Below are 23,569 nucleotides of genomic sequence, written 5' to 3' on the forward strand. Positions count from 1 at the left end.
GATGGAGACAGCCGAAGAACCCTTATGGAACCCTTTTTTCTAAGAGTGTAGGAGATGCCATTTCCAAACACAGGGGTTCAGTGTTTGCTGCTTAGCGGTGCAGATACTGAGAGAAGAGAGGGAGGTACTAGTACAGAGAAAGTTGCAGTCTCATCCCTCTCCTTATTGCTGTACTCCTGGGTTCATGAGGATATTGTGCCTTTGCCACTTACTGGTTGTTGGTTGTTGTTGACATTTCGATCTCGTCTGAAGAGCTGCATTGACTTAGCAGACTAAAACGTTTGAATCCCGTCTGAAGAGTTGCATTGACTTAGCGGACTAAAACGTTTGAATCCCGTCTGAAGAGCTGCATTGACTTAGCGGACTAAAACGTTTGAATCCCGTCTGAAGAGTTGCATTGACTTAGCGGACTAAAACGTTTGAATCCCGTCTGAAGAGTTGCATTGACTTAGGGGACTAAAACGTTTGATCCCGTCTGAAGAGTTGCATTGACTTAGCGGACTAAAACGTTTGAATCCCGTCTGAAGAGTTGCATTGCCTTAGCGGACTAAAACGTTTGATCCCGTCTGAAGAGCTGCATTGACTTAGCGGACTAAAACGTTTGAATCCCGTCTGAAGAGTTGCATTGACTTAGCGGACTTAAACGTTTGATCTCGTCTGAAGAGCTGCATTGACTTAGCGGACTAAAACGTTTGATCCCGTCTGAAGAGCTGCATTGACTTAGCGGACTAAAACGTTTGATCCCTAGGTTTGAACCCGTCGGTCACATAAGCATGTGAAAGCTCTTTCTTTAGTATTTAACCAGCCTGTTAGCGGCCGTAAGCATCTGTTGTGTTGTGTTGTGTTTGGTGCAGTGCCAACGCTCTGTCTTTCTCCCCTGATGTAGTGCCAACTCTTGGTCTGCCTCCCCCGCTGAAAGATGCCATCGCTGGGAAGCTGTCAACCATTGCCCTGGCAATCCTGGCCAGATTTGTCCAAACAATCCAACAAACAAACAAACATTGAATAGCGATGAATCCTCTCAAGTGAATCTCCTCTCTCCGAACGAGACATTTCTCTGCTGCTAGCTCCGTTGTTTTCGAGTGTGTCATAGCAGCTGGCTGGCATGTCATCCACTAGCTGGCACAGGGAGGAGAGAGCGATGGATGCAGAGAAAGAGAGGAGGATGGAGGGAGTGGAGACTGTTGATGGTATGGTGCCTGTCCTCTGAATGCCAGCTGCCATTGATGTGCCTCTCAAATCGCCCGGCAGAGTCCATGTTCTTCATCGTCCTCCTTTTCCTCCCTCCGTCCTCACCCTAATTTCTCTACTTCCTCTCCTCATCTTCCTGGATCTAGTCGTCTTGTTTCGGCTACCCTCCAGGGGTCTTCCTTATGTCCTCCTTCATCATCTGCATCTCCTCTTTATATTTTTTTAACCTTCATTTACACAGGTATGTCAATTGCGAACAATTTTTTGCAATGACGACCTCTACATCTTAGTATCTTGTCTGTCTTTGGGCATTGGTGTAGCAATGTGAAAGAGTCTCTCTGTTCCTTATCCTGGCCCCTCTACACCACCCTCCCCATGCCAGTGTGTGGGAACCAGCCCTGAGTGGATGGCACCGTGCCAACCTCATTCTCAGCTCCTCTATCCACCGCCCTCTTTCCCTCCCTCAATATCTCCCTGCCTCTTTCTCTGTCTCTCCCTCTATATATATATCTGTCTCTCTGTGTCTGTCTCTCTGTCTGCCTCTCTGTTTTCTGTCTCCATCTGTCTCTGTCTGTCTCTATGTCTCTCTCTTCCCAGCTCCCTGTGTGTTGAGTTCAGCTGAAGCCCTGAAGGTAGTTTGATTACCCCCTCCCTCTGGGGTATATATAACGCACAGCACACAATAAACACATGCACCAGGAATCCAGGAATGGAATCCCAGATCACACACACAGACACACACGCGCACATGCAGATATGCACACACACATACCCACACACGCACACCCGCGCACAAAGATACCCCCACACACATACGCATGCACACACACACACACTTCCTCGTGTTGTTCCCTTCCTCATATTGTTTTTCCCTTAAACTATCCTTTATCGTCAAACAAAGCTTACTATAATAGATGGTTATTATGCTAATGAATATCATGTATGTAGTCATGTAGTGAAAGTAGTGAATATGCAAATGAAATGTGTAATTTATGCAAGGCTGGAGGGGGAGGAATTCTATCTTCTGTTCTATCCTCCAGTATTCCACACCTACATTCTCTCTCTCCTTTCCTTCAGCCTCTCTCTCTTTTCCAACCTCCATCCTCTCTCTCCTTTCCTTCATCCTCCATCCTCTCTCTCCTTTCCTTCATCCTCTCTCTCCTATCCTTCATCCTCTCTCTCCTTTCCTTCATCCTCCATCCTCTCTCTCCTTTCCTTCATCCTCTCTCTCCTTTCCTTCATCCTCTCTCTCCTTTCCTTCATCCTCCATCCTCTCCCTCCTTTCCTTCATCCTCTCCCTCTTTTCCTTCATCCTCTCTCTCTTCTAATGTATCTTCTTTTCTCTCCCCTCCATTTTAATCACACACACCTCCTTTACCATTCTCCTTTTCTCAAGCCTCTGTATTATCTTCATAGCCGCAGGAAGTAGTGGTACTGAGGGTGCTGCAGCACCCCCTGACAAATTGAAAATAATAATAATAATAATGAAAAAAATAGATGAGTCTTGTGTGAACTAGGGCTTTATCAATCCCGTTAATCCACACCCCCCTAAAATATTCCTGCAGCTATGACTATCTTCCTTTATTCTCTCTTTCTCTAATGTCCTCTTTCTCTTCCTGTCCCCTCCACCCCTTCCTTCTCTCAAAGCATCCAGAAGGGGATGGTCTCTCATATCCAACCTCTGTTCTCCTCACCTCTCCTCTATTTTCATTTTCTCTCCCTCCTCTCTTCCTCTCTCTATTTCTGCTCTCTAAACATCCCTACAGTGATCCACAAAACCAACAGCTGAGTGTTTGATCAGGCTCTGGAATATGAACCAAACCTCCACTGTGTGTTTCTGTGTGTGTACAGTATGTTAATGTTTCTGCTTCTGACAGTGTGTGTACAGTATGTTAATGTTTCTGCGTCTGACGGTGTGTGTACAGTATGTTAATATTTTTGCTTCTGACGGTGTGTGTGTATGTTAATGTTTCTGCTTCTGACGGTGTGTGTGTATGTTAATGTTTCTGCTTCTGACAGTGTGTGTGTATGTTAATGTTTCTGCTTCTGACAGTGTGTGTACAGTATGTTAATGTTTCTGCTTCTGACAGTGTGTGTACAGTATGTTAATGTTTCTGCTTCTGATGGTGTGTGTGTATGTTAATGTTTCTGCTTCTGACAGTGTGTGTACAGTATGTTAATGTTTCTGCTTCTGACGGTGTGTGTACAGTATGTTAATGTTTCTGCTACTGACAGTGTGTGTACAGTATGTTAATATGTTAATGTTTCTGCTACTGACAGTGTGTGTACAGTATGTTAATATGTTAATGTTTCTGCTTCTGACGGTGTGTGTGTATGTTAATGTTTCTGCTTCTGACAGTGTGTGTACAGTATGTTAATGTCTCTGCTTCTGACGGTGTGTGTACAGTATGTTAATGTTTCTGCTACTGACAGTGTGTGTGTATGTTAATGTTTCTGCTTCTGACAGTGTATGTGTATGTTAATGTTTCTGCTTCTGACAGTGTGTGTACAGTATGTTAATGTTTCTGCTACTGACAGTGTGTGTGTATGTTAATGTTTCTGCTTCTGACAGTGTGTGTGTATGTTAATGTTTCTGCTTCTGACAGTGTGTACAGTATGTTAATGTTTCTGCTACTGACAGTGTGTGTGTATGTTAATGTTTCTGCTTCTGACAGTGTGTGTGTATGTTAATGTTTCTGCTTCTGACAGTGTGTGTGTATGTTAATGTTTCTGCTTCTGACAGTGTGTGTGTATGTTAATGTTTCTGCTACTGACAGTGTGTGTGTATGTTAATGTCTCTGCTACTGACAGTGTGTGTGTATGTTAATGTTTCTGCTTCTGACAGTGTGTGTGTATGTTAATGTCTCTGCTACTGACATGTATGTTAATGTCTCTGCTACTGACAGTGTGTGTGTATGTTAATGTTTCTGCTTCTGACAGTGTATGTGTATGTTAATGTCTCTGCTACTGACAGTGTGTGTGTATGTTAATGTCTCTGCTACTGACAGTGTGTGTGTATGTTAATGTTTCTGCTTCTGACAGTGTGTGTGTATGTTAATGTCTCTGCTACTGACAGTGTGTGTGTATGTTAATGTTTCTGCTACTGACAGTGTGTACAGTATGTTAATGTTTCTGCTACTGACAGTGTGTGTGTATGTTAATGTTTCTGCTTCTGACAGTGTGTGTGTATGTTAATGTCTCTGCTACTGACAGTGTGTGTGTATGTTAATGTTTCTGCTACTGACAGTGTGTACAGTATGTTAATGTTTCTGCTACTGACAGTGTGTGTGTATGTTAATGTTTCTGCTTCTGACAGTGTGTGTGTATGTTAATGTTTCTGCTTCTGACAGTGTGTGTGTATGTTAATGTTTCTGCTACTGACAGTGTGTGTGTATGTTAATGTTTCTGCTACTGACAGTGTGTGTGTATGTTAATGTTTCTGCTTCTGACAGTGTATGTGTATGTTAATGTCTCTGCTACTGACAGTGTGTGTACAGTATGTTAATGTTTCTGCTTCTGACAGTGTATGTGTATGTTAATGTCTCTGCTACTGACAGTGTGTGTACAGTATGTTAATATGTTAATGTTTCTGCTACTGACAGTGTGTGTACAGTATGTTAATATGTTAATGTTTCTGCTTCTGACAGTGTATGTGTATGTTAATGTCTCTGCTACTGACAGTGTGTGTACAGTATGTTAATGTTTCTGCTTCTGACAGTGTGTGTACAGTATGTTAATGTTTCTGCTACTGACAGTGTGTGTGTATGTTAATGTTTCTGCTACTGACAGTGTATGTGTATGTTAATGTTTCTGCTACTGACAGTGTGTGTGTATGTTAATGTTTCTGCTACTGACAGTGTATGTGTATGTTAATGTTTCTGCTTCTGACAGTGTGTGTACAGTATGTTAATGTTTCTGCTACTGACAGTGTGTGTGTATGTTAATGTTTCTGCTTCTGACAGTGTGTGTGTATGTTAATGTTTCTGCTACTGACAGTGTGTGTGTATGTTAATGTTTCTGCTTCTGACAGTGTATGTGTATGTTAATGTTTCTGCTTCTGACAGTGTGTGTACAGTATGTTAATGTTTCTGCTACTGACAGTGTGTGTGTATGTTAATGTTTCTGCTTCTGACAGTGTGTGTGTATGTTAATGTTTCTGCTACTGACAGTGTGTGTGTATGTTAATGTTTCTGCTTCTGACAGTGTGTGTACAGTATGTTAATGTCTCTGCTTCTGACAGTGTGTGTGTATGTTAATGTTTCTGCTACTGACAGTGTGTGTGTATGTTAATGTTTCTGCTTCTGACAGTGTGTGTGTATGTTAATGTTTCTGCTACTGACAGTGTGTGTACAGTATGTTAATATGTTAATGTTTCTGCTTCTGACAGTGTGTGTGTATGTTAATGTTTCTGCTTCTGACAGTGTGTGTACAGTATGTTAATGTCTCTGCTTCTGACGGTGTGTGTACAGTATGTTAATGTTTCTGCTACTGACAGTGTGTGTACAGTATGTTAATATGTTAATGTTTCTGCTTCTGACAGTGTGTGTACAGTATGTTAATGTTTCTGCTACTGACGGTGTGTGTACAGTATGTTAATGTTTCTGCTTCTGACAGTGTGTGTACAGTATGTTAATGTTTCTGCTTCTGACAGTGTGTGTAAAGTATGCTAATGTTTCTGCTTCTGACGGTGTGTGTACAGTATGTTAATGTTTATGCTACTGACGGTGTGTGTGTATGTTAATGTTTCTGCTTCTGACAGTGTGTGTACAGTATGTTAATGATTCTGCTTCTGACAGTGTGTGTACAGTATGTTAATGTTTCTGCTTCTGACGGTGTGTGTGTATGTTAATGTTTCTGCTTCTGACAGTGTGTGTACAGTATGTTAATGTTTCTGCTTCTGACAGTGTGTGTACAGTATGTTAATGTTTCTGCTTCTGACGGTGTGCGTACAGTATGTTAATGTTTCTGCTACTGACAGTGTGTGTACAGTATGTTAATATGTTAATGTTTCTGCTTCTGACAGTGTGTGTACAGTATGTTAATGTTTCTGCTTCTGACGGTGTGTGTACAGTATGTTAATATTTTTGCTTCTGACGGTGTGTGTGTATGTTAATGTTTCTGCTTCTGACGGTGTGTGTGTATGTTAATGTTTCTGCTTCTGACAGTGTGTGTGTATGTTAATGTTTCTGCTTCTGACAGTGTGTGTACAGTATGTTAATGTTTCTGCTTCTGACAGTGTGTGTACAGTATGTTAATGTTTCTGCTTCTGATGGTGTGTGTGTATGTTAATGTTTCTGCTTCTGACAGTGTGTGTACAGTATGTTAATGTTTCTGCTTCTGACGGTGTGTGTACAGTATGTTAATGTTTCTGCTACTGACAGTGTGTGTACAGTATGTTAATATGTTAATGTTTCTGCTACTGACAGTGTGTGTACAGTATGTTAATATGTTAATGTTTCTGCTTCTGACGGTGTGTGTGTATGTTAATGTTTCTGCTTCTGACAGTGTGTGTACAGTATGTTAATGTCTCTGCTTCTGACGGTGTGTGTACAGTATGTTAATGTTTCTGCTACTGACAGTGTGTGTGTGTATGTTAATGTTTCTGCTTCTGACAGTGTATGTGTATGTTAATGTTTCTGCTTCTGACAGTGTGTGTACAGTATGTTAATGTCTCTGCTTCTGACGGTGTGTGTACAGTATGTTAATGTTTCTGCTACTGACAGTGTGTGTACAGTATGTTAATATGTTAATGTTTCTGCTTCTGACAGTGTGTGTACAGTATGTTAATGTCTCTGCTTCTGACGGTGTGTGTACAGTATGTTAATGTTTCTGCTTCTGACAGTGTGTGTACAGTATGTTAATGTTTCTGCTTCTGATGGTGTGTGTGTATGTTAATGTTTCTGCTTCTGACAGTGTGTGTACAGTATGTTAATGTTTCTGCTTCTGACAGTGTGTGTGTATGTTAATGTTTCTGCTTCTGACAGTGTGTGTACAGTATGTTAATGTTTCTGCTTCTGACAGTGTGTGTACAGTATGTTAATGTTTCTGCTTCTGATGGTGTGTGTGTATGTTAATGTTTCTGCTTCTGACAGTGTGTGTACAGTATGTTAATGTTTCTGCTTCTGACGGTGTGTGTACAGTATGTTAATGTTTCTGCTACTGACAGTGTGTGTACAGTATGTTAATATGTTAATGTTTCTGCTACTGACAGTGTGTGTACAGTATGTTAATATGTTAATGTTTCTGCTTCTGACGGTGTGTGTGTATGTTAATGTTTCTGCTTCTGACAGTGTGTGTACAGTATGTTAATGTCTCTGCTTCTGACGGTGTGTGTACAGTATGTTAATGTTTCTGCTACTGACAGTGTGTGTGTATGTTAATGTTTCTGCTTCTGACAGTGTATGTGTATGTTAATGTTTCTGCTTCTGACAGTGTGTGTACAGTATGTTAATGTCTCTGCTTCTGACGGTGTGTGTACAGTATGTTAATGTTTCTGCTACTGACAGTGTGTGTACAGTATGTTAATATGTTAATGTTTCTGCTTCTGACAGTGTGTGTACAGTATGTTAATGTCTCTGCTTCTGACGGTGTGTGTACAGTATGTTAATGTTTCTGCTACTGACAGTGTGTGTGTATGTTAATGTTTCTGCTTCTGACGGTGTGTGTACAGTATGTTAATGTTTCTGCTTCTGACGGTGTGTGTACAGTATGTTAATGTTTCTGCTACTGACAGTGTGTGTACAGTATGTTAATATGTTAATGTTTCTGCTTCTGACGGTGTGTGTGTATGTTAATGTTTCTGCTTCTGACAGTGTGTGTACAGTATGTTAATGTCTCTGCTTCTGACGGTGTGTGTACAGTATGTTAATGTTTCTGCTACTGACAGTGTGTGTGTATGTTAATGTTTCTGCTTCTGACAGTGTATGTGTATGTTAATGTTTCTGCTTCTGACAGTGTGTGTACAGTATGTTAATGTCTCTGCTTCTGACGGTGTGTGTACAGTATGTTAATGTTTCTGCTACTGACAGTGTGTGTACAGTATGTTAATATGTTAATGTTTCTGCTTCTGACAGTGTGTGTGTATGTTAATGTTTCTGCTTCTGACAGTGTGTGTACAGTATGTTAATGTTTCTGCTACTGACGGTGTGTGTACAGTATGTTAATGTTTCTGCTTCTGACAGTGTGTGTACAGTATGTTAATGTTTCTGCTTCTGACAGTGTGTGTAAAGTATGCTAATGTTTCTGCTTCTGACGGTGTGTGTACAGTATGTTAATGTTTATGCTACTGACGGTGTGTGTATGTTAATGTTTCTGCTTCTGACAGTGTGTGTACAGTATGTTAATGATTCTGCTTCTGACAGTGTGTGTACAGTATGTTAATGTTTCTGCTTCTGACGGTGTGTGTGTATGTTAATGTTTCTGCTTCTGACAGTGTGTGTACAGTATGTTAATGTTTCTGCTTCTGACAGTGTGTGTACAGTATGTTAATGTTTCTGCTTCTGACGGTGTGCGTACAGTATGTTAATGTTTCTGCTACTGACAGTGTGTGTACAGTATGTTAATGTTTCTGCTTCTGACAGTGTGTGTACAGTATGTTAATGTTTCTGCTACTGACGGTGTGTGTGTATGTTAATGTTTCTGCTTCTGACAGTGTGTGTACAGTATGTTAATGTTTCTGCTTCTGACGGTGTGTGTGTATGTTAATGTTTCTGCTTCTGACAGTGTGTGTGTATGTTAATGTTTCTGCTTCTGACGGTGTGTGTGTATGTTAATGTTTCTGCTTCTGACAGTGTGTGTGTATGTTAATGTTTCTGCTTCTGACAGTGTGTGTACAGTATGTTAATGTTTCTGCTTCTGACAGTGTGTGTACAGTATGTTAATGTTTCTGCTTCTGATGGTGTGTGTGTATGTTAATGTTTCTGCTTCTGACAGTGTGTGTACAGTATGTTAATGTTTCTGCTTCTGACGGTGTGTGTACAGTATGTTAATGTTTCTGCTACTGACAGTGTGTGTACAGTATGTTAATATGTTAATGTTTCTGCTACTGACAGTGTGTGTACAGTATGTTAATATGTTAATGTTTCTGCTTCTGACGGTGTGTGTGTATGTTAATGTTTCTGCTTCTGACAGTGTGTGTACAGTATGTTAATGTCTCTGCTTCTGACGGTGTGTGTACAGTATGTTAATGTTTCTGCTACTGACAGTGTGTGTGTATGTTAATGTTTCTGCTTCTGACAGTGTATGTGTATGTTAATGTTTCTGCTTCTGACAGTGTGTGTACAGTATGTTAATGTTTCTGCTTCTGACGGTGTGTGTGTATGTTAATGTTTCTGCTTCTGACAGTGTGTGTACAGTATGTTAATGTTTCTGCTTCTGACAGTGTGTGTACAGTATGTTAATGTTTCTGCTTCTGACGGTGTGTGTACAGTATGTTAATGTTTCTGCTACTGACAGTGTGTGTACAGTATGTTAATGTTTCTGCTTCTGACAGTGTGTGTACAGTATGTTAATGTTTCTGCTACTGACGGTGTGTGTGTATGTTAATGTTTCTGCTTCTGACAGTGTGTGTACAGTATGTTAATGTTTCTGCTTCTGACGGTGTGTGTGTATGTTAATGTTTCTGCTTCTGACAGTGTGTGTGTATGTTAATGTTTCTGCTTCTGACGGTGTGTGTGTATGTTAATGTTTCTGCTTCTGACAGTGTGTGTGTATGTTAATGTTTCTGCTTCTGACAGTGTGTGTACAGTATGTTAATGTTTCTGCTTCTGACAGTGTGTGTACAGTATGTTAATGTTTCTGCTTCTGATGGTGTGTGTGTATGTTAATGTTTCTGCTTCTGACAGTGTGTGTACAGTATGTTAATGTTTCTGCTTCTGACGGTGTGTGTACAGTATGTTAATGTTTCTGCTACTGACAGTGTGTGTACAGTATGTTAATATGTTAATGTTTCTGCTACTGACAGTGTGTGTACAGTATGTTAATATGTTAATGTTTCTGCTTCTGACGGTGTGTGTGTATGTTAATGTTTCTGCTTCTGACAGTGTGTGTACAGTATGTTAATGTCTCTGCTTCTGACGGTGTGTGTACAGTATGTTAATGTTTCTGCTACTGACAGTGTGTGTGTATGTTAATGTTTCTGCTTCTGACAGTGTATGTGTATGTTAATGTTTCTGCTTCTGACAGTGTGTGTACAGTATGTTAATGTTTCTGCTACTGACGGTGTGTGTACAGTATGTTAATGTCTCTGCTTCTGACGGTGTGTGTACAGTATGTTAATGTTTCTGCTACTGACAGTGTGTGTACAGTATGTTAATATGTTAATGTTTCTGCTTCTGACAGTGTGTGTGTATGTTAATGTTTCTGCTTCTGACAGTGTGTGTACAGTATGTTAATGTTTCTGCTTCTGACAGTGTGTGTACAGTATGTTAATGTCTCTGCTTCTGACGGTGTGTGTACAGTATGTTAATGTTTCTGCTACTGACAGTGTGTGTGTATGTTAATGTTTCTGCTTCTGACGGTGTGTGTACAGTATGTTAATGTTTCTGCTTCTGACGGTGTGTGTACAGTATGTTAATGTTTCTGCTACTGACAGTGTGTGTACAGTATGTTAATATGTTAATGTTTCTGCTTCTGACGGTGTGTGTGTATGTTAATGTTTCTGCTTCTGACAGTGTGTGTACAGTATGTTAATGTCTCTGCTTCTGACGGTGTGTGTACAGTATGTTAATGTTTCTGCTACTGACAGTGTGTGTGTATGTTAATGTTTCTGCTTCTGACAGTGTGTGTGTATGTTAATGTTTCTGCTACTGACAGTGTGTGTACAGTATGTTAATGTCTCTGCTTCTGACGGTGTGTGTACAGTATGTTAATGTTTCTGCTACTGACAGTGTGTGTACAGTATGTTAATATGTTAATGTTTCTGCTTCTGACAGTGTGTGTGTATGTTAATGTTTCTGCTTCTGACAGTGTGTGTACAGTATGTTAATGTTTCTGCTACTGACGGTGTGTGTACAGTATGTTAATGTTTCTGCTTCTGACAGTGTGTGTACAGTATGTTAATGTTTCTGCTTCTGACAGTGTGTGTAAAGTATGCTAATGTTTCTGCTTCTGACGGTGTGTGTACAGTATGTTAATGTTTATGCTACTGACGGTGTGTGTATGTTAATGTTTCTGCTTCTGACAGTGTGTGTACAGTATGTTAATGATTCTGCTTCTGACAGTGTGTGTACAGTATGTTAATGTTTCTGCTTCTGACGGTGTGTGTGTATGTTAATGTTTCTGCTTCTGACAGTGTGTGTACAGTATGTTAATGTTTCTGCTTCTGACAGTGTGTGTACAGTATGTTAATGTTTCTGCTTCTGACGGTGTGCGTACAGTATGTTAATGTTTCTGCTACTGACAGTGTGTGTACAGTATGTTAATGTTTCTGCTTCTGACAGTGTGTGTACAGTATGTTAATGTTTCTGCTACTGACGGTGTGTGTGTATGTTAATGTTTCTGCTTCTGACAGTGTGTGTACAGTATGTTAATGTTTCTGCTTCTGACGGTGTGTGTGTATGTTAATGTTTCTGCTACTGACAGTGTGTGTGTATGTTAATGTTTCTGCTTCTGACGGTGTGTGTACAGTATGTTAATATTTCTGCTTCTGACGGTGTGTGTACAGTATGTTAATGTTTCTGCTACTGACGGTGTGTGTACAGTATGTTAATGTTTCTGCTTCTGACAGTGTGTGTGTATGTTAATGTTTCTGCTTCTGACGGTGTGTGTACAGTATGTTAATGTTTCTGCTACTGACGGTGTGTGTACAGTATGTTAATGTTTCTGCTTCTGACAGTGTGTGTACAGTATGTTAATGTTTCTGCTTCTGACAGTGTGTGTACAGTATGTTAATGTTTCTGCTTCTAACAGTGTGTGTGTATGTTAATGTTTCTGCTTCTGACAGTGTGTGTACAGTACGTTAATGTTTCTGCTACTGACGGTGTGTGTACAGTATGTTAATGTTTCTGCTTCTGACAGTGTGTGTGTATGTTAATGTTTCTGCTTCTGACAGTGTGTGTACAGTATGTTAATGTTTCTGCTTCTGACTGTGTGTGTACAGTATGTTAATGTTTCTGCTTCTGACTGTGTGTGTACAGTATGTTAATGTTTCTGCTTCTGACGGTGTGTGTGTATGTTAATGTTTCTGCTTCTGACGGTGTGTGTGTATTCCTGTAATCTTATTATGCTGTTCACGTAGATGGCAGAGTGTGTTGCTATGGCGGTTGCTATAGGGCTAGATGGTCCCGTCGAGCATACATCACAGCTAGACTTCTTCTCTGATACCTGGCAATGAAGTGATGTGTTCTCCCCGTTTTATAGCTAGACTTCAGCTCTGATACCTGGCAATGAAGTGATGTGTTCTCCCCGTTTTATAGCTAGACTTCAGCTCTGATACCTGGCAATGACGATATGTGTCCTCCCTGTTTTATAGCTAGACTTCAGCTCTGATACCCGGCAATGACGATATGTGTCCTCCCTGTTTTATAGCTAGACTTCAGCTCTGATACCCGGCAATGACGATATGTGTCCTCCCTGTTTTATAGCTAGACTTCAGCTCTGATACCTGGCAATGACGATATGTGTCCTCCCTGTTTTATAGCTAGACTTCAGCTCTGATACCTGGCAATGACGATATGTGTCCTCCCTGTTTTATAGCTAGACTTCAGCTCTGATACCTGGCAATGAAGTGATGTGTTCTCCCCGTTTTATAGCTAGACTCCAGCTCTGATACCTGGCAATGAAGTGATGTGTTCTCCCTGTTTTATAGCTAGACTTCAGCTCTGATACCTGGCAATGACGATATGTGTCCTCCCTGTTTTATAGCTAGACTTCAGCTCTGATACCTGGCAATGAAGTGATGTGTTCTCCCCGTTTTATAGCTAGACTCCAGCTCTGATACCTGGCAATGAAGTGATGTGTTCTCCCAGTTTTATAGCTAGACTCCAGCTCTGATACCTGGCAATGAAGTGATGTGTTCTCCCAGTTTTATAGCTAGACTCCAGCTCTGATACCTGGCAATGAAGTGATGTGTTCTCCCAGTTTTATAGCTAGACTCCAGCTCTGATACCTGGCAATGAAGTGATGTGTTCTCCCTGTTTTATAGCTAGACTCCAGCTCTGATACCTGGCAATGAAGTGATGTGTTCTCCCCGTTTTATAGCTAGACTTCAGCTCTGATACCTGGCAATGAAGTGATGTGTTCTTCATGTTTCTCTTCACCTCCATTAACCCCTCATCCTCTCTCTGTCCTCCTGCTTACCTACATTAACCCCTCAGCATCTCTCTGTCCTCCTGTTCTCCACCAGCTGATTCACTCAATGCTTCTAAAGAGCTATCGACCACTGTGGGAAAACAGAGGAGAGACAGAGCGATAGAGAGAGGAGAAAGGGTGAGAGAGAACAAGAGAGAGGATAGGTGAAATGGGAAAGTCTTTGCTATCATGGACCAAGTGCCGAATTGGGATGTCATGGTTCAGGTTATGTGTTTATGTACTGTAACCATGGTTATGGTGAAGAAATACAAATATTCCTCCTGCTGTGGGAGGAGGATGCAATCGTGTGTATCTGTATGTGTGTTTGGTCCCCTCCCCTCCCCCTCGTGTTTCTACATGGCAGACCTCCCTAATGTGATAACTGTGTCTGCATGTCTGATTTACACCAAGAGAGAGTACATAGCCACTGTTTAATTACTGTGTGTGTGTGCGTGCGTGCGTGCGTGCGTGCGTGCGCGCCTGTGTGTCAGAATGATTTATGAGTTGCAAATAGCTATTCCAGTGGCCCGTTTCTCCTCACTTAGTTTTTAATCTGTCTTTACATGAATTGTCCTGGAGATGTTATGGTGATTTTTATAGGGGCGTGCACGTGTGTACATTTGTGTTAAGGAGTCAGAGCTGTGGACATGTGCCTTGTTGGCAGGACAAAGACTTGGAGGTACAGCGCAACACTATTGTCTGCTCATTTACTCGTTATCTCTCTCCCTTCCCTCTCTCTTGCGCTCCTCTCATCTCCCGTCCTCACCTCCTCTCTTCTCCTTTCACCTTTCTCTCTGTCTCTCTCTTTGATCTCTTAGGTATGCATTCAAAACAGATCTTTATTGATAGCACGAGACAGAAGACTGAAACAGCAGGTCAATGTGTTTAGCCTGAGGGCAGATTGGTCCATTCACTGATCTGTCTGTTAGTGGGAAACTGAGAGAGAAGCCAGCTAATCTCCCCCTGTTCTCTATTGATCACACACTTAGAGACTACATACCCTGTCTAAACACTATTGATCTCTCTCTCCCACTCCCTCTCCCCTCTCTCTCCTGCATCCTTTCAGTATAGTATAAGGATCAAGAGAATAAATGAAGGTTATGAAAGTTGGTGGGAGAGGTTGTAGGATGGCTAGACTGGACGATGATGATAATTATGATGATTTGATTTGTCTTTAGTGTGAAGAGGGGAGCTGAGGGGTGCTCCGGAGCACCATGAGCGTAGAAAATGACTCATGTCTGTCATATTTTAGACTTGTGTGCTCTCTACTGGTCAAAATGTTGCATTGCATTGCATCAGATTACAAAATAGTGTTGGACTGTGTTTGTTTACCCTCCTGTTGTGTTCATTTCATGTTAATGAATTCTGTGTTCCCGGTTCAAAATGACCACCCCATTATAGCTGATTAAAAATACACAATAATACATATATTATCACCTAATGTTGTGTTCGATTTTTATATCAACTTAAGTTCTTGTGAACATTACACGTTTTGAACTTCTATTTGCTATTTATGGCCTGTAGGCCTCATTGACCTGAGCTCATACAACTCGTTTTTGAGTAAAAAAAGCATAATGTATGGATTATTTTGACTAAAACAAATATTCAGAGCAAACATATTGTGCTATTTATCACAGACTACGTTTTGTCAAAGTTTAACAAGGATTCTCTCCTCCTCACCAGTGTCATGATCAAAGATATGATCAAGAGCCTCACATACAGTATACTGTTTAGTCATTGTGCTGCCACAGAATGAATTGTGAGCAAGGCCTCAAAAAAGCTTTATATACCAGAGCTGAGAGAACAGTTCTATATATTAGTTGAAACAATGTTACAATTGTTTGTGAGAATGCCAACAGGTGTGGTTCCCGTGGGGGAAAGATTCTATTGGGGAAAGGTTCCCGTGGGGGTTGTCATGGAAGCCAAGAAGGGGAATGAGGTGTGTGTGTGTGTGCTCAAACACACATTTATACACTAATTGTAGTCTCACCCATTCATTTCTAATGACCAAAAGTTAAATAAAGCAACCTACATTTTATGAAAATCCTCCAAATGTATTTTGTATGTTCAGATGCCCTGTGTGGACAAAATCATGGAACCTTATGACAATCAGATGAAATAAACTACATTTCTTTTCAGAGAGAAAATTTGTAAATCGGTCCAATTAGGCCGGAACAGAGCAGGAGGGTTAACTAGAGATCAGCTGTTGAGTCAATCATTTATGTTTCACTAGATAGCACAGCCACAAAGTCAAATGGTCTATATCATAACAATGAATTAAAACAAAAATAGCTTTTAGATCATAATTTAAGGCTGGACATAAGGTTAGTAGTGTGGTTAAGTTTATGTTTAAAATCCAATTTTAAGAAAATAAATGCAGAAATAGGCGGGGTTTATGTCTTTGTGGCTGTGGTAACTAGTGACGACCCAGCCTACTCACTTCTCTCCTACTATCACCAGAATTGATAACTGAAAAACGTATGAAAAATTCAAAGAAATGTACATTTAAATATGTCTTTTCATGGATGATTATGACTCATTCTAGATATACACTTTGGATATTTAAAATATTATGGCAGTGACAGTTACAGTAGTTTTTTCACTGTGGCACGTGAAAGGGGTACGCTGCCGACCCCCCAAGTTCATATGAAAACTGTCCTGGAGGGACCTGGCCTACTGGCAGTCAACACTGTTCCCTGACCTTCCTTGGGAACCACTGAGACAAGGTAAGGGCAGGGTTAACACTGATCCTCTTCCTGGTTTGTATCCAATGAAAGCAGAACACTCACTCGCTTCCTGGTTTCTGTCCAATCAGGCCCTTCGGTGGAGTTGTGAGCAGGATCATCTGAAGGCACGGCAGAGAGGCAGGACAGGTTGGGGTGGGCAACTCCAGTCCTCGTGGGCCTGATTGATTTTTCTGCATCCCTAGCAAACACAGCTGATTAATCAAATTGCATTCTAAACTGAAGCTCATGATTAGGTGATTATTGGAGTCAGGCGTGTTATTTGGGGCTGGGGAAAAACTGTGACACCAATCAGGCCCTTGATGACTGGAACTGCCCACCCCTGCGTATAGTAGACAGCTGTGGCTGACTGAATGGATGAACAACTATATGAGATGATGAACAACTATCTTTCCTCATAGTTTACCTCCATCTACCATGGCAGGAGGGATACTGCTGGTTTCAGGTGAACACACACACCAGAATATAGAGCTTTTGTCTGTTTAATTCACATTTTACTGTGTGTGTAGGACACCCTGGTAGATGCTGACATGGCCAAAAATGCAGTGATGTGGCAGAATGGAGGCATGTGTGGTCTGGACCACTGGAACTTTGTCATGCATCCTGTTGACGCGGCCATGACCTGTGACCCTAACGGAAGTTACGCCAGGACGTGGTGTCCTGAGCTGGCTGCTGTGCCTGATGACTTCATACACAAACCCTGTAAGTGTCCAGCCTCCATGCTGTGCCGCACCGGTAAGACAAGAGCAACAGCCTTATCCTAACCTATACCCTTACCATAGTTACCCTTATCTTACCAGATTTATCCTAACCTCATTGTAATAACCTGAACCTAACCTTACTGTAGTTACCATAACCCTACCATAGCCTTGCTCCTAAGTTAATTCAACTCTCATGTGTTTCTCTGTATAGAAGTGTGAGTGTTACACTTTCCTTATTGCTCTACACTGACAGATCTGGAGGAAAGGAACCTCTCTCTGCAGGACGTGAAGTTGGTGAGGAGGCATTTTGGGGAGTACGTGGACCTGGTCCCCCCCCCCTGGTCTCGGAGGCCCTGGGTGTTCATCAACTCACTGCTTCTATTGTATTGTGTCTCATGAGTGGTCCTCAGTACTATTTTTCCTGTATGATTTCTTCTCTTTTTTTTTAAAGCCTTTAGCCATTTTATAATGGTGTATTTTATGTACAAATGTCACACTGGGAATTTTGCTAAATTGAGTGAGTGACAACTTCTCTCTCAGGGATTCGTAGTCAACACAGATAGGCAGTTCCTCCTGCCTGTCATCACCCGCATGGAGTTCAAACACCAATCAGATGATCCAGACCCGGACGCTGCCTCTAACCCCCATGTGAGTTGCAGGCGGGATGAGACCATCGCCTTCCTGAACCAGACAGACTTCATGACCAGCGTGATGAAAGAGGGGAGGGAGAGACCAGAGAAAGATAGAGGGACTGGCACACCCCCATTTGACCCGGGGAAGGGTTAGGAGGACCCCTGCTGCTAAGGCCAGGCTATCCTCTGTGCCTGGGGGAGTGGCTACGTTTCACAGATGACCAAGAGGGCAGGGGTTAAAGATCAGCCTACACTGATAGAACTGTTGCAAAACTAGGTACCACATCATGGGTTAGAGTTTAATGGTACACCAAGCCAGTTGTACAACTGCAATGTAAAACAAACTCCTCTGAATCAGAGATGTGGGGGGGCTGCCTTAATCGACATCCATGTCATCGGTGCGGGAACAGTGTGGTTAGTCTGTGTAACAAGGACAAACTGCTGTTTAATTGAATTGGTTTACATTTTAGTCCTTTACCAATCATAATTCAGTAATGCAGGCTGAATCAACTGCAAGCACTGCTACTAGGTGTCATTGTGTTAAAGTGCAATATTTGTGCTAAGGAATTCAAGCAAATATAAACATGAATGAAAATAATCTTTAAGTGCTGTCTTTCCAAACTAGTATCAGAGGCTACACAGACATCTCAGTAAAAGTACCCAGGGGGGATGAAGTGGACATGACTTGCACTAAGTAAACACACAAGGAAGTGCAAGTTTTATTTGTACGTAATCTTCAGTGCCAGTACATGCTGTGCGCACAGACGCACAACAACATACAGTATAAACCAGCCTGCTCCAGATCCAAAGTGCTTTATTATTAACCCTTCCCCCTCCCCTACCAGATGGACTGATCCAGACAGCTGTATTTGATAGTCCTCAGAATTGCACTATTTTTTCCCAGTAGTGTTCAGTCGTGATGCTGCATTCATAACCAAGTGGGAAGGTGGTATTTACCACACACAACTGGGAAAAATCCACTTAAACCCCCCTACAACTCAATCATCCCATTTCTCAATGAGTTAAAAGCATGTGAATACATCAAACTGGTATAATTAACAACTTCTCACTTAATTATGAATGCACCAAACGTTCCTCATCCCCTGTGCTTGGGGAAGGCTTTTGAGTAGAAGACTGAGGATTAATCTTAAAGTATTTTCCTCAATTATTTTGTGTCCTTAACTCCTCAAAACATAATGAAACCCTCTAATGTTTTAAGGAGGCAGAGAAAGGACACAAGGAATCAAGGATAAGACTTGAGATTCAGCCAGAGAATGCATCAGGACTCGTACAGTATCACTCTACATCAGCCATGTAGAGTACGTCATGCCACATGTGTAAGACATTTGCTCCCAACATCCCCATTAGGTCATAGTCATTACCAGTACACTAAAGACTTAACATTCAGACCACAATAACACTGGCAAGTCAATAAGGATGAGCTCTGCTGCTTCTCTGGCGTTTCTGGTGGTTTCCCGGTGTAGTGTCACATCTGACTCCCGGCACAACTGGTGCACTTCCTCTCTAGTAGGGATTGCTAGGCAGGTGAGGGGGTGATGAGGGTCCAGGCGATGCTAGTCTTCTATGGATCTGATGTATCTCTCATAAGCCTTCTCATCCATCAGAGCATCCAACTCCTTAGGGTTAGCAATGGTCATCTTCATCAGCCATCCTGTCGGAGCAAGGATTAGAAGTCAGAGGTGAGCCTAGTCACAGGCCTTGTTTGAATATTATTTCTAAAATAATCACTAATATGCGTGTTTGTGTGCGTGTCAAGAAAGCGTTTAGACTAGTGTATGCATATACAGTGAGCTCAAAGTATTGGGACGGTGACAAATTTTGTTTTGGCTCTGTACTCCAGCAATTTGGATTTGAAATGATACAACTACTATGAGGTTAAACTACAGACTGGCAGCTTTAATTTGAAGGTATTTTCATCCATATTGGTAGACCATTTGGAAATTACTTAACCTTTTGTACAGTCTCTTCCCCCCCATTTTAGGGGAACAAAAGTATTGGGACAAATTCACCTGTGTGTATTAAAGTAGTCCAAAGTTAAGTATTTGGTCCCATATTCACAACACGCAATGATTACATCAAGCTTGTGACTCTACAAATTTGTTGGATGCATTTGTTGTTTGTTTTGGTTGCGTTTCAGATTATTTTGTGCCCAATAGAAATTAATGGTAAATAAATCATTTTGGAGTGACTTTTATTGTAAATAAGAATATATGTTTTGAAACACTTCTACATTAATGTGGACGCTACCAAGATTACGGATAATCCTGAGTAAATTGTGAAAAATAAGTGAGAAAGCTACAGAAGCACACATTTCTTGTATATTTGTGCGTCTAACAAATGCTGTCATTTCTAAATGGTTCACCCGATATGAAAATACCCTCACATTAAAACTGACAGTCTGCACTCTAACCTCAGTCATTGTATCACTTCAAATCCAAAGTTATGGAGTACAGAGCCAAAACAGCAAAACAATGTGTCACTGTCCGGATACTTTTGGAGCTCACTGTATGTCTGCGCGCGGGTGTCTGTGCTCACCGTCTTTGTAGCAGGACTTGTTGACGAGGCCGGGGTTGTCTGCCAGGAGTGTGTTGACCTCTGTTACTTCCCCGGTTAGAGGAGAGTACAGTTCACTGGCTGCCTTCACACTCTCCAATGCTCCAAATTCATCTAAAAAGAGGACAGCGATAGGCCAGGTCATGAGCTCCCGCTCTCTGGTCTGTTCAACGCTGGTCCGACCAATCTGATTCCATGCTTCAAGATTGCCTCGATCACGTGGACTGGGATATGTTCGGCATTGCGTCAAACAACATTGACGAATACGCTGATTCGGTGAGCAAGTTAATTGGCAATGTCGTACCCACAGCAACTGTTAAAACATTCCCACACCAGAAACTGTGGATTGATGGCATCATTCACGCGAACCACCGCTTTTAACCAGGGCAAGGTGACCGGAAACATGACCGAATACAAACAATGTAGCTATTCCCTCCACAAGGCAATCAAACAAGCTAAGCATCAGTATAAAGACAAAGTAAAGTCACAATTCAACGGCTCATAATATATAAATAATATATGCCATTTAGCAGACGCTTTTATCCAAAGCGACTTACAGTCATGTGTGCATACATTCTACGTATGGGTGGTCCCGGGGGATCGAACCCACTACCCTGGCGTTACAAGCGCCATGCTCTACCAACTGAGCTACAGAAGGACCACCGTGGCTCAGACACAAGAGGTATGTGGCAGGGTCTACAGTCAATCACGAAATAAAAAAAGAAAACCGGCCCCGTTGCAGACCAGGATGTCTTGCTCCCAGACAGACTAAACAACTTCTTTGCTCACTTTGAGGACAATACAGTACCACTGACACGGCCCGCTACCAAAACCTGCGGACTCTCCTTCACTGCAGCCGACGTGAATAAAACATTTAAACGTGTTAACCCTCGCAGGGCTGCAGGCCCAGACGGCAATCCCAGCCTCAGAGCATGCGCAGACCAGCTTGCTGGTGTGTTTACGGGTATAGTCAATCAATCCTTATCCCAGTCTGCTGTTCCCACATGCTTCAAGAGGGCCACCATTGTTCCGGTTCCCAAGAAAGCGAAGGTAACTGAGCTAAACAACTAGCGCAACTACACTGCACATGGCCGTAACCCATCTGGACAAGAGGAATACCTATGCAAGAATGCTACAGCTCAGCATTTAACACCATAGTACCCTCCAAACTCATCATCAAGCTCGAGACCCTGGGTCTCGACCCCACCCTGTGCAACTGAATACTGGACTTCCTGACGGGCCACCCCCAGGTGGTGAGGGTAGGTAACATCTCCACCCCACTGATCCTCAACACTGGGGCCCCACAAGGGTGCGTTCTGAGCCCTCTCCTGTACTCCCTGTTCACCCACGACTGCATGGCCATGCACTCCTCCAACCGAATCATTAAGTTTGCAGACGACACTACAGTGGTAGGCTTGATTACCAACAACGACGAGACGGCCTACAGGGAGGAGGTGAGGGCCCTCGGAGTGTGGTGTCAAGAAAATAACCTCACACTCAACGTCAACAAAACAAAGGAGATGATTGTGGACTTCAGGAAACAGCAGAGGGAGCACCCCCCTATCCACATCAACGGGACAGTAGTGGAGAGGGTAGAAAGTTAAGTTCCTCGGCATACACATCACGGACTAACTGAATTGGTCCACCCACACACAGCGTGGTAAAGAAGGTGCAGCAGCGCCTCTTCAACCTCAGGAGGCTGAAGAAATTCGGCACGTCACCAAAAGCACTCAAACTTTTACAGATGCACAATCAGGAGCCTCCTGTCGGGCTGTATCACCGCCTGGTACGGCAACTGCTCCGCCCACAACTGTAAGGCTCTCCAGAGGGTAGTGAGGTCTGCACAACGCATCACCGGGGGCAAACTACCTGCCCTCCAGGACACCTACACCAGCCTATGTCACAGGAAGGCCATAAAAATCATCAAGGACAACAAACACCCGAGCAACTGCATGGTCACCCCGCTATCATCCATCACTCATTCATATATCTTTATGTACATATTCTTCACCCCTTTACACTTGTGTGTATAAGGTAGCTGTTGTGAAAATGTTAGGTTAGATTACTCGTTGGTTATTACTGTATTGTCAGAACTAGAAGCACAAGCATTACGCTACACTCGCATTAACATCTGCTAATTTGATTTGCTGCTTACCAGTTTGTGCCAGCTGTGTGCCAACCTCTGGTAGTCCACAGTACACCACATCTCCTAGAGCCTCCTGCAGGACACAGATTTAGATTTTACCAATTAAATGAGACGTGTCAGTCCCAACAACACTGATGATCCATGATGTGTTGGGAGCGCCACAACATATACTAACAGTGGGTTGGTAAGAAAACCACATGTCCTAATGGGGCTCTTAAAGAGATTGTCCGGTACTTGTGTATACTTTTTAGCCAGTAGTTCTGAAATTAGCACTCACAAGCCAAAAGAGGTCCACGAAATTTGCATACTAGGTCACGTATGTGCAACACATTGCTCCCCCTCTCTGCTGTGTCCACCCTGCAAACTCCTTGGATATCGCTGAGAAGACCTTTTGTTAGTTGTCACTCAAATGCGAGGGGCTGAAGAAGTTCATTGGCTACAACTTTAATTACTAGTACTAATTACTATGTAGTGAAAATGGCATGGCACAGATTCAAGAAAAGTCACTTTCATGGCTAATTGAGGTAATACTAATTTTGCATGTATGAACTACACATTGACACATCCAGCCCAAAGCAGGTTTAAATAATTTATTTATCACTCAGGTACCGAAACATGTCTTTAAGAACTAGTGATAGCATGCCTCGAGAACAACCCACCTGAGCAAATTTGCTGATGCCAACCGTCCCTACCTCCCCCTCTACTCGTATCCATTCGTGTTTGTCTGTGAATTTAAGAGCTGTGGAATTCAGGCGAAAATTGCAATTAGTTCGAGTAGCTACACATAAGTCGACAAACCTAAAAAGTTATTCGTCTAATTCTAATCTACACGCTTAGCTAACTAGCTACGTTATGTCCGTGCTATGCAAAACAAGAACGTCCTTGTTATGAACTAGCTAACGTTAGCGTGTTAGCTAGCCACCTGTGTTGCGAGGTCCACAACCAAGTACCTGATGAGAGTCGGGTGGTAGTGAACAGAGTCCGTAGTCCATATGCCCTGGATACCAGCCGAGAGGGAGTTAGCTGTGCCGAACTGTAGAGAAAGGGCATGGCAGAGGTAAAGTTGGAAGACAAGCAACGTAGCATTACACACGTAGCCATTTTCGTCGCGTCTTTACAACTGCAGTGGCTGTCACGTTTATTAGACGTCATCATCACGGATGCCACTTGGGGCGAGTTCAGCAGGGCACAAAGTGGTGGAAGTTCGGATACAAATATACTTGTGGCGTTCCATTGTGTTATGTAAGAAAATGCATGTTTGTATTACATGTAGAATACAGATCGGCCTACATC

General features: G+C 42.2%; 1 protein-coding gene across 1 annotated transcript; it reads right to left on the reverse strand.

Annotated features, from left to right (window-relative positions):
- Positions 1-18,353: 18,353 nt before the first annotated feature.
- LOC124036149 (glycine cleavage system H protein, mitochondrial-like) lies at positions 18,354-23,419 on the reverse strand. Its single transcript, XM_046350345.1, has 5 exons — positions 23,227-23,419; positions 22,936-23,015; positions 22,286-22,349; positions 20,113-20,244; positions 18,354-19,228 (listed from the first exon to the last, which is right to left on the reverse strand). Exons 1-5 carry the CDS (start codon positions 23,375-23,377, stop codon positions 19,131-19,133), a joined length of 525 nt encoding a protein of 174 aa, XP_046206301.1. The 5' UTR covers positions 23,378-23,419; the 3' UTR covers positions 18,354-19,130.
- Between the last annotated feature and the right edge of the window lie 150 nt (positions 23,420-23,569).

Source organism: Oncorhynchus gorbuscha, linkage group LG01 (assembly GCF_021184085.1).
Source record: "Oncorhynchus gorbuscha isolate QuinsamMale2020 ecotype Even-year linkage group LG01, OgorEven_v1.0, whole genome shotgun sequence".
Classification (NCBI taxonomy): domain Eukaryota; kingdom Metazoa; phylum Chordata; class Actinopteri; order Salmoniformes; family Salmonidae; genus Oncorhynchus; species Oncorhynchus gorbuscha.